Below are 12544 nucleotides of genomic sequence, written 5' to 3' on the forward strand. Positions count from 1 at the left end.
AGATATCACTTTCATCATGCTGATGCCCTGCTCAATAATCTTAGATAGTTCCCTGTTTCAGATGTAACCAAAATAAAGTGAAAGCCCACTAGGAAATTCACAGAATCTTCTCTTCTCTGAGTAGTTGGTGTTATTATCCCAGTCATACTAATGATGAAAATTGAGGTTCCAAAATTTAACTTGCCTAAGGCTAGTAATTGTAGAGCTGGGATTATAACTCACTCCTTTGAGTCCTGGTCTAGTGCTTTATCTTAAGTAAAGTTTGTAGCTCCTGTGTTTGATTTCAAGAATCTCCATTATTTCCTTTTGCATCATTTAACCCTTTTATTTTTCTAAATGCCCAATATATCCCTCCCTGTGCCTGGCCTTGGTTCTTCATTGCCTCTCAATATACCTACCTCATTCCTGCTTCTCCTTGACTTCCCCTTGGGCATACTCTAGCTTTTCCTAACCTCTGAGGCATATCACACCTTAAGCCCCACCTGGTGGCCTCTGATAACTTCCCTGACAATGTATGCCTTTCTTAGCTGGGTTCCTACAGTATTTATGCTCTAGCAGGGTTCCTACAGTATTTATGCTCTAGCAGCGTGGTTTACAGCCTAAGGACAAGCACCCATGGGATGGGGTAGATAGAGGGGAGAATTTATGGGCTATGGATAACTATACATACCAGAGCATATACTAAAATTATATGCAACTCACATGTACTTGCTACTATTATCCAAAATAAGTAGATATTATTGTGACTAATAAAATACACATTAATTTGAAATAAAAAAAGAATACACTAGGAACACAAAGGATCCAGCTTAGAAGATAGGGAAAAGGAAAAGCTAGGACAATTCTTTCATATTTTTGTCCCAAATTTATGTGTCAGTCTGTATTCCACAAGATTGTTTACTCCTTGATCATGTTTTGTTTTTTGTTTCCATGTTGTTTTGTTTTGGTTTTTATATTGCCAACAGCATAATGCTCAAAGAAAATAGGTATTCAGTAAATATGGGCTGATTGAGAAAAAAAATGACTGACTGGCTGAATGAATGAATGAATGAGAAGCTCACATTCAACAGGAAATTCATGTAGCTGTAAAAATATCTAATCTTGGACACTCAAAGCCCATTATCAAAACATTCTCAGGGAACAGTGCAACCAAGTTCTTCAGAAACAAAGTAACTTTTATGTCATTTAACAGAAACAATTGTTTTCACTCAAATATGCCACTGCTCATCTCCTGAAACACAAGATGGGCCAAATTTATCCACCACCTGAAATGCCTGCACAAAGCCTTACACTGCTTCAGATACCTATGCACAGAAGTAGGCCTTCCAGTTTGCAGCCAAAAGGTTATCAGCCCTAGGAAAAATGGCATCATTTTTCTACTCTTGTCCATGACATACACATAGCCAGGTATACAACACCTTAAAGAGGTCGTCCCTCTCTATGATCACACAAAACCCCATGAATGAACTATTTAATGTTGAGTTTATATAGCACTCTGACCCCTAACAAGGCACTTTGTACTTTATATTCCTAAGAAAGATATGAGACTAGAAAGCTGATGCACATAGAAGAGGTTAAACTAGTAAAATAGTATTTCCTTTTATATGAAATTATAGAATGCATCATTCCAGAGTTAAACTAAATTCTGTGAAAGTGAGTGGTTTGAATAAGAATCTTTTTACCCTTATATTTCTGTCCCATTTCTATTTAATCCAGTCATGAAGGGAGAATGGAAGCCCTAAATTTCTCTTACATTTAAATGCTGGGAATAGAAAAATGAGAATTTCAGGAATTAATGGTATTACCAACCCTTATAATTATTTTTGAACCTTCGGGTGATAACTAGTCCTAAGCTTCAAAGTTCCTCTGAAGCTTAAAGATGTGGTATTGTCACTGTTATGGCTCAGGTTGCTGCTGTGGCATGGGTTTGATCCTGGTTCGGAAACTTCCATAGGCTGCAGATGTGGCCAAATACAAAAACAAATTAAATAAATAAATAAACTTTTTTTTTTTAGAAAGTAGCATTCACAAGCATTCACAGTCCCTCTGAGGAGCATTTCCGACACAGTATATTCTTCACAGCTGCCTTCACATCTTTGTTCCTCAAACTATAGATGAGGGGATTGAGCATAGGAGTCACAACTCCATAGAAAAGAGAAATGATTTTGTCTGTGACTTGTACTTTGTCTACACCAGAGGAGTCTTTAGCCTTGGGTTTTGTATACATGAAGAGGATGGTTCCATAGAATATAATCACCACTGCTAGGTGGGCAGAGCAGGTGGAAAAGGCTTTGCGCCTTCCCTCTGCAGAAGGAATCCTTAGGATAGTAGAGAGAATGAAAACATAGGAAACAAAAATGAAAAGTACGGGGACCACAAGAAAAATCATACTGGCAACAACCATGCTAACAACATTTATGGAGATATCAGCACAGGCCAATTTTAAGACAGCCAAGATTTCACAAGTAAAATGATTAATGACATTATCCCCACAGAAAGGAAGCTGCATTGCAAGAGAGGTTTGCAACACAGAATCGACACTGCCTGCAATCCAAGACCCAACAGCCATGGGCACATATGAAATCTTGCTCATAATGATGTGATATCTCAAAGGGTTACAGATGGCCACATAGCGGTCAAAGGCCATCATGCTTAGAAGGACACATTCTGTGGCTCCCATAGCAAAGGAGAGAAACATTTGCACTCCACATCCAGAGAAGGAAATGGTTTTCTTTGAAGTTAAAAAGCTGTTGAGAAATAAGGGAATAGAAGAACTGGTGTAGCAAATATCCAGGAATGATAAGTTACTGAGGAAAAAGTACATGGGGGTGTGCAGGTGGGAGTCCCAGACACTCACAATGATGATGACTCCATTTCCCAGCAGGATCACCAGGTACATACACAGCACCAGCACGAAGTAAATGGCCTCAAGCTGTGGGTAGCCAGAAAGCCCTGCTAGGACAAATTCTGTAACAGAAGACTGATTGGTTTTTCCCATGTTAATATTTTCTTTCACCAAAAGGAAGTCTGCAGCAGCCAGAATGCATGTGGCTCTGTTACAGCCGTGTTTGTGAGAGTTGTCCACATCCCTAAGTGGCTTCCCTTATAGGCAATGTGGACCTATAACTGAATACACAGATGGCATAAGAATTTTTTACAGTCCTCTAAGCTGCACTTTTAGATCGGTTAGATTTTTAGAACTCATAAAGGAAGCTTTAGTTCCAAAAAAACAGGTCCTTGACAGAAAAGAGATTCAGAACACAGACAACTGTGTCAGAACTATGTATCTCACTTACAATATGAATTTGAAATTATTTTGAATACAATGTCACACCATAACGTTTGGACCAAACAATTCAGAACAAGGAGTTCCAATTGTGGTGCTGTGTAAATGAATCCAATTAGTATCCATGAGGATGCAGGTTTGATCCCTGGCCTTGCTCAGTGGGTTAAGGATCAGGCATTGCCATGAGCTGTGGTGTAGGTTGCTGAAGCTGCTCGGAATCCGAGTTGCAGTAGCTGTGGCGTAGGCCAGCATCTATAGCTCTGATTTGACCTCTAGCCTGGGAACTTCCATATGCCACAGGATGTGGCCCTAAAAAGCAAAAAAAAAAAAAAAATAAAACACTGGAACACAACTAAAATGTTAGCCTTAACAAAAGTCACCATTCTAAAATTACTAAAAAACAATGGTATATGTAAATTCTGCTTCAGTATTAATTTAATCTCAGTTGCAAATAGTTTTATGGCTAGAAGACCAAACTTAAAACATACATTTTCAAAGAGTTCCCTGGTGGCTCAGTGTGTTAAGGATCCAGCATTGTCACTACTGCGGCTCTGGTTACTGCTGTGGCACAGGTTGGATCCCTAGTCCAGGAACTTCTGCATATAATGGGTGCAAAAGAAATAAAGAAAGAGAAAGAGGGAGAGAGGGAGGGAAGGAAGGAAGGAAGGAAGGGAGAGAGAGAGAGAGAGAGAGAGAGAAAGAAAGAAAGAAAGAAAGAAAGAAAGAAAGAAAGAAAGAAAGAAAGAAAGAAAGAAAGAAAGAAAGAAAGAAAGAAAGAAGGAAGGAAGGAAGGAAGGAAGGAAGGAAGGAAGGAAGGAAGGAAGGAAGGAAGGAAGGAAGGAAGGAAGGAAGGAAGGAAAGAAAAAGAAAGAAAGAAAGAAAGAAAGAAAGAAAGAAAGAAAGAAAGAAAGAAAGAAAGAAAGAAAGAAAGAAAAAGAAAGAGAAAGACAGGCAGACAGACTGACTCTGGTTAGTTCTGCTTTGGGAAGAAATATATACCTACAGTATTTTAAGAATATTAATTACAAGCCTTAGTAATGTTTGTAGAAGAAAACAATTTTAGAGGAAATTTTTCCTCTTAGTCTTTTTTCAGTACAAATTGGGACATCTAGGTAATTCTATCGTCCTGCCTGGTAAGGAATGACAAGTTCATCTTAGTCAAAATATAAACAAATGCATAAACTAAGGAATTTAAGTGACAGAGGATTTACTCTTTACCACCAGGTATGAGAAAATATATATTGTCTTCTCTCTGCACAGAAACCAGTTACTTCTGCCCAAACAGCTGCTCTGCTGATCTTCCTCTCACTGCATATTTGGAATATCCGTAATAAAAGGGTTCAAAATACTTTTAAGCATTAGCAATATGTTATATTATTTGTATCCCCACTTACTGGAATATAGACTATTTCTACATTAAAATGCCAGAAACGGAAGTTCTTTTTTTTTTTTACCAGATTGATAGTTTCATAAATTCCATCTCAATAAATTCAGTAAGATAACTAAAAGAAGTATCTGCTTCTCTGTTTGCATTAATATCAAGTAGTTGCAATTGTAAAGAAAAAAAAAAGCAATTAACCACTAGCAAAATAGAACTGACTTTTAGTAAAGATGAAAGTTGAAGCTCTTTATAGTTGTTTCACTAGTCGTGGATCCTTAAAGGATTAACCAATGCAGCACAAAGGCAACTTAAAGTCTTTGCTGCTTTGAGGATGTTTCTAATCCCAAAAGCAATTTAAAGTTCAACACATTGCTAAAATAGAATTAAGAAAATTTCTAGTACTTTTGGGATGAAGTCCCTTAGAAGCAATTAAAACAAAGTTGCTAATGCAATTAAATTTAAGGTATAACTCACAAATAAATCTTCTAAGTTTACACTCTTTGGGAAGAGCAAATTTAGAACTGCTATCCAGGTAAAACGGTCAAGACATAGAAATTAGAATTGACTATATGTGATGGAAAGATGTGGGAGTAATCTGTGACATTTAGGTCAAAATGACACTTGTTCTCAATAAACTACCACCTTTATTTTGACCTCTAAATCCTAGCGGGTCACACCCATAAGATTCATTCTGGTCTCCCTGCCCTCTCTAAATAGCCAGAATTACATGTACAGTCATTTTAATTTTGCTCAGTCAGGTCCTCTGCTCAAATGCATGCACAGGGAGTTCCCATCCTGGTTCAGTGGTTAACGAATCCAACTAGGAATCATGAGGTTGCAGGTTCAATCCCTGGCCTCACTCAGTGGGTTGAGGATCTGGTGTTGCTGTGAGCTGTGGTGTAGGTCGCAGATGTGACTCGGATCTGGTGTTGCTGTGGCTGTGGGCATAGGCTGGCGGCAAAAGCTCCTATTAGACCCCTAGCCTGGGAACCTCCATATGCTGCGGGTGCAGCCCTAGAAAGGACAACAAAAAAAAAAATGCAGTTCCCCTCCTGGCACAGCAGTAACAAATCCGACTAGGAATCATGAGGTTGCGGGTTCAATCCCTGGCCTCATTCAGTGGGTTAAGGATCCAGCATTGCAGGTGTAGGTTGCAGACTCGGCTCCAATCTGGCATTGCTTTGGCTGTGGCGAAGGCTGGCAGCTGTAGCTCTGATTAAACCCCTAGCCTGGGAACCTCCATATGCCACGGGTGCAGCCCTAAAAAGCGAAAAGAAAAAAAAAATACATGCACAATACACCAAATTCATCTAACCTGTCCTTTGGGCATGCCTACACTGGCATGGCACAACATGGAATAGACCACAGCAACAATTTCCATGATGCGAACAAATCACACCTTACTGATAAACAGGAAAAGAAGTTTTGCTTTGAAATGGATGGTTGCCATGACTATCTTTTGAAATCAATACCAATCCTTGAAGAATTTAATCATTTTACTTGGTTATAATGAGATACTCTTCCAACATGGAAACAAGTGAAATCATCCTGTGTGATGTCAAAAAGGAGAGAATAAAACTTCACAACAGTACTGTCTTTTTGTCAGCAGACAACATTTTTAAAAAGTCATTGAGCAAAGTAATCCTAAAAAATGGGAAAGCAACTTATGCAATGAAAGATAATATTATATGCTTCAACAAATCAAATTTGAAGAGCAATTCTCAGAGTTGTTAACTTTATGCAAGTACTTATTCAGTATACTAGGGCTCATAATGCAAATATTGAGTATGGTTTCTCATTGACAGATGTTGAGAGGAATTAAATAGTTTTTGATGTGACCACAGTAAAAGCTATATTACAATGCAAATGGAAGATAGTCTGTAAATGCAAGGAGTTTTATGAGTAAATTATGCAAAACAAAGAAATGTTAAGTAGAGCCAAAAAATTGTAGAAATATAATTTTAAAAGTATGTAGTATAGATACTTAAATTTTATTCTAAATAAACAAGTAATTTTTGTTACAAATATTTCCTATACAATACTTTTCTTTTATCCCACTGTACCTATGCAAAGGCATTTAGAAAAAAATTCAAATGTAACTAGGTATTATCTACTTTTATTTGCTAACCAAGCAACCCTAACTTCCTGTGACTTGGAGTCACTTAGAGTCCAATCCAAGACCTGAGTTGCCCCCCAGCCCCTGCATCACTGCCAGTTCTGGCCACTCCCAGTCAATGGAAGGAGTTCAAGACTCAGGTGTCTGAATAGTACTACTCATAATAAGACCGAGCCAATAATACTATTTTTGAAACTTTCAAGTGAGAGACAGAAAGAGAATATTTAAAACCACTCTGGAAGATACAGGATTATATATCTGTTGTCTCAAATGTATACCACATACATATCACCTACAGCTATAGCCCTCCATCTCTTTACAGGACAGATATGGTAAGAAGAAACACTTAAAAAGAACTACTAGAAAACTCATTATCAAGTACTGATCTTCAACATTTCTAAGCCCTAGACTTTCTATCATCTTGACTTCTCCCTTTCTGGTTTAATTCAAACCAGTGTTTACTAATTGAGGCCTCCTTGTTCCAGGAACTATGTCTGCTCCTTCCCTAGAACTTATGAATTACTTTAGTCCTCTGCCAGGTACTACAGCCCATTACAAGAATGGCAAGCTGATGCCTAGGATCTTAAAATCTGGGGTCAACTTCCCTAATGCCAACTACCTGTCTGCACTCCAGAGATGGATGCTCTCTTCACACTGCTCTCCCTCATGTCAGGCCACACATCAACCCATGCTTCTCCCATGGGCTGTCACATGCTACTCAAGTTCCCTAACCCCTAGGTCCCTCTGTATCTCTTAGTTATATTGCATTCAAATGCCATCCTCTTGCTCCTTTACCAGGAAGCTGGTACGCCTGTCCACTTCAATCCATCTAAAGACAAACAGTATAATTAGGTACTAGTCACTTAATCTGGATCATCCCTCTTCTGTTCCCCAAAATAATGTACTCTATTCAAATACACCTATATTTTATCTGAATTCTGAACAAAATTTTGATTTCATGATAAGCGTGGAAAATTTAGTTTCATTGCAATGAAGTTGGATAGAGATGATACTTTCATACATTTGTGTTGTCTTATCTCACTACAAAAGGTGAAACAGCAATGAAACAAAGGTCGTAGAAAAGAACGGCATCCAGGAAAAGGTGAAGGAAAGGACCCTAAGAGTTAGGGTTTCCAGGCGAGAAAACATTTGCACATATTCAAATGTAGTATAATGGGCTCTCTTCCTTACAGAGTCCCAAACTCTGAACTCACTTGAAATAACACAAGCTGGGTCTGGACTTTCGTTTTTTCTTTTTAAGGTACACGCTACTGGCAAAGGCACCTTAGGGGAAAAATGAATTCTATACAGAAGAAAAATGTGATAAATGGTAAACACAGCTATTAAAATAGAAAGATAATAAAATAAGCAACCTGATATCACAGGAGGCAGAATTCACTGAACAGACCAAACAAAAACTTTGAAAGGGGAAAATATAAACATCCTTGATTGAGATAAGGAAGAATATTCATGGCATAAAGGAGAAATAAGCAGTTAGCCACTTCCCCGTCCCCCCCCAAAAAAAAAGCATAATAACACTGGATATTAAACATTTAACAGTTAAAATAAAGAACTCAGTAAATAGGATATATAGCAGAATAAATATCATGACCATTAAGCTTCAAATACTTTCAAATAATTTAAATCGCTCACAAAATGTTCTTTGACCATACAGAATTAAGCTAGAAAAAAATTTTAAAAGAAAATATAACTAAAAATATCCCCAAATGTTAGGAACTTACACAGTGTACTCCTAATGATGTATAGTATGAGGAAGAAATCAGAAAAATAAAGCTGTTCTATACTAAAATACATCTATTAAAAAATAATCTCAGATTCCACCTCAAAGTTTAAAAAAAGAACAGAAAATCATACCAACACGTTTTTTGTTTGTTGCTTTTTTTTTGCTTTTCAAGCTGTACTCTTAGCATTTGGAGGTTCCCAGGCTAGGGGTCAAATCGGAACTATGGCTGCTGGCCTATACCACAGCCATAGCAAGAGAGGATCCAAACTGCAACCTACACCGCAGCTCACTACAACACTGGATCCCAGCACACTGAGCCAGGGCAGGGATCAAACCTGCATCCTCATTGATACTAGTCGGACTAGTTTCTGCTACATCACAGTGGGAACTCCCCATACCAACATGTTGAAAGCCAACCTGCTACCTCTCTATTCTGCTGTTGAGGCTATCCATTGAATTTTTTATTTCCATTATTGTATTTTTCAGTTCCAAAATCTCCTTTTGGTTCTTATTTATATTTTCCATCTCCCTTGAGACTTTCTATTTTTCTGCTTAGGCTTTCTATTTTTTTAATTGTTTCAAATATATGCATAATTGATCACCAAAGTATTTTATAATGCTGTTTTAAATTCTTTGTCAAATAATTCCAACATCTGTTCCTTTTTTGTTGATCTGGAGATTGTCTTTAATCATTCAAGTTCAGATACCTGATTCTTTGAGGAGTAATACTGATTTCTATCCTGGATATTTCGGGTACTATGAGAATCCTGGATCTTATTCAAAAATCTTCTGTTTTCGCAGGCCATGAAACCACACCCTTTATGGAAAGGAATCACTACCTCGTTCCTGCCTGATGAGGAGATTTCTCGCATGGCCTTCATGACCCAATGGGAATAGGAAAATTCACTACCACTGGGCTATGGTGAAAGTCTTGCCTTCCACTAATACTACCCTGAAACCCTGTCTGGAAGGGAAGGGCGCATGCTACAGCTAGAAGAGGGTGGAAGTCTTAGGCTTCGTATTTGCTATCTGCTGAAGGGTGGGGGGCACTACAGTATTTTTCTCTGTGTTTGGCTAGAATAGGGCAATTATTGCCAAAATATTCTGTCTTATTAAGCCACTCCTCTCTGAGTCCTTTGGCTAGAGAAAGTGAGATTTTCTAGGTGATTTTTGTTTGTTTGTTTCCATTGATGTTTCCGGGTTATAGACTTGTCTAGCATTCAGTCTGGGATGTAAAGAAGGCAAAAAGAAAATCCAGGAAACCCACTGCCTTGCAGTTCCTTGGTCCCAAAGGCCCTAGCTGATCTTTTTTTCTCTCCACCTTTCACGGTCTTCTTATGTTTTTTTGTGCATAATATCTAGAGTTTTAGCTGTATTTAACAGAATAGGGGGAAGTGTTTGTTCCATCCTGTCTGGAACCAGAAGTCTTATGTCTATTTTACAAGTGAATCCATTACTCTATAATTACTCTATAAATCACATTTCTTAAGGACAAAAGAAATTCAATCTTAACACAATCTATTTGCAGATAGCAAAGACAGAAAATGTCCCTAATTCATTTTATGAGGTTAGCATAAACATCATACAAACTTCTAACAGGATATGTTGAAATGGAAAATTAAGAGCCTAGTTCTCGTAAACATAGCCGGGAAAAAAATCCTCAAAAAATAATTAGAACACTGAATGTAATGTCGCATAAAAGGAACAGTAGCTTACAATTAGGTTGAGATTAATTCTAGAAATGCAAGAGTGCTTTAACATTCAAAAATCAATCAGTAAAATTATAGTAATGTTAAAAAGAAATATCAGAAATAACACTTACAGAGGCAGAAATCTATTGTAAAATTATTGTTCCTTTGTTTTTAACCTTATAGAGCAAGTTTCATTTTGCCTTATCTACTCTTTACGTAATTAGCTACTTGAAAGCAAGAACCTTGCTTTCATTTCAATATCAAAATTTAGTGCAAAGTCTTTCACATAATTGTATTCCAAATAGAAATAAAAGAAATATGACAAACATTTATAATGTTATTAAAGCATTGTTGGCCCTTACTTTTTCCAAATTATTCATACTATCTTTTTGCTTCATGGTTTATCTATTACAAATGATATTAGATCTGTACATTAATGTCACATCCTTCTTACTAACATATGTACTTTAGAGGTGTTGGAATGTGAATGGAATTAAAGTGAGATCTGGAACTATCACAGCATGGTCAGAGAGCCCATCAATAGGATAAGACAGAGGAAGCAATTGGGATGCAATGGAAGTAATACACTGCACAATCTCTTGAGGCTAGGCATCTACAGCTTCAGCTATTACATCCTTATGTCTTCCTATTCCACCAAGGAAAAATGAACTATATTGCACTTAACTTTCCATTCTACAAAAATTGTAAGATCTAATGATGGGAATGGGCTTTTACTCATTAGAAATAGGGAACGAAGAGACTCTCTGATCCCAGTCTTTCACCATTGTCATTACTGTCAAACGTCAAAGATAAGTGGGAAATTACTGTTTCACTGTTTACTTTTTGTCCCCTATAGTCCATTTACAGCTATCTTGACATCAGTTAAAACTGCCTGAAAAAAACAAGACAGAAAAAATCAAAATATACATTTTTAAGTAGGTTAGAAAGTCAGAAATGCACTATGCCCTTGAGTTTATTACATATAGTATATGCTTATGAATATATTAAAACAGTAATAATTGCTATAACTGAAATGATGGATGACTTTAATTTCTTCAACTCTTCCAATTTCCCAGATTTTTTGCAATAAGTATTATTTATTTAATAAGGAAATGTTATTAAAATATAAATTATTATTTAATAAGTTAGATTTAATTAGGTCTTTGAGGTGATAATCCCTAAAGCTTTAAGAACTACTACTACTTTCCACGTAATAGTTTAGAGATACTATTTAAATCACTTCTGAGATTAGAGTCCCTTAGAAGAAAACAAAGAAGGATTTAAGTCAGCTACCAGAACCACTGATGGGTCCTCTGGAAATTTTTAAGGCTCAGAGATTGGAGAACATTTATAAGATGTACTATTGATACAAATTCAAGACAGAACATTCTGGTAGGAATGATAGCCTTACCATTGATCTGTTGACCTTGATACTGCTCAAGAGTAATCTGAAATGGCAGGATTCCTAATGGTTGGCCCCCTAGTACAGAAAGAGCTCAAAAAAAAAGAAGACATCTAAAATGTCAGCTAGCTTGAGGAAGTGCAATGACAATGAATTTATTATCTGGACACAATGAAGTTGGTAAAATACTGGAATAAGTAAGGATATATAGTGATGAGTGTGTTTAAAACCTTAGATCTCTACATTAATGTCACATCCTTCTTACTAACATATGCACCGTTTTTTAGAAACTGAAGCTCCAACAGGACATGCTACCTATTATGTATGAAGAAGGTAAGAATCCTACCCAAAAAAAAATTGAATAGGAAGCATTGGGGCAGAATTGCAAAGATTTGTTTCAAAATCATTTAAAAAATTTTTTAAAAAGAATATATATATATATACATACACATGTGTGTGTGATTGGGTCACTATGCTGTACAGTAGAAATTGACAGAACACTGAAAACCAACAATAATGGAAAAAATAAAAATCATTAAAAATTTTTTACAAAATAAAGAGAAATGGAAATGATAAATTCTAAGTTATTTTTATATTTTTAAACTTTTTTACTTTGAACTGATTTTAAACATTCAGAAAACATACAAAATTATTTCAAAGAGTTCCTTTACATCTCTCAACTAACTTCTAATGTTATTATCTTGCACAACTATAGTACTATTATCAAGAATAAGAAACTTATACAACTCAACAGCAAAAAAGCCAATCAACCAACGGAAAAATGGGCAAAAGACCTGAATAGACATTTCTCCAAGGAAGATATACAGATGGCCAGCAAACACATGAAAAAATGCTCAACATCGCTGATTATAAGAGAAATGCAAATCAAAACTACCATGAGATACCACCTCACACCAGTCAGAA

At 36.6% G+C, this 12544-nt stretch overlaps 1 protein-coding gene and 1 non-coding gene across 2 annotated transcripts in view; both read right to left on the minus strand.

Moving 5' to 3' along the window:
- Positions 1 to 12544, minus strand: part of LOC106509227 (uncharacterized) — a 434083-nt gene that overhangs the window by 319000 nt on the left and 102539 nt on the right. The gene's annotated exons all lie outside the window — the stretch shown is intronic.
- Positions 2036 to 3016, minus strand: LOC100152083 (olfactory receptor 13C7-like). The gene has a single exon (XM_085012303.1). The coding sequence runs from the start codon at positions 2996 to 2998 to the stop codon at positions 2036 to 2038; it is 963 nt and encodes a 320-aa protein (XP_084868429.1). The 5' UTR covers positions 2999 to 3016.

This window comes from Sus scrofa, chromosome 1 (genome assembly GCF_054392235.1).
Source record: "Sus scrofa isolate SSC_HxYL_T2T_F1_AM1 chromosome 1, Sscrofa_HxYL_maternal_Yorkshire_Landrace_v2.0, whole genome shotgun sequence".
NCBI lineage: Eukaryota > Metazoa > Chordata > Mammalia > Artiodactyla > Suidae > Sus > Sus scrofa.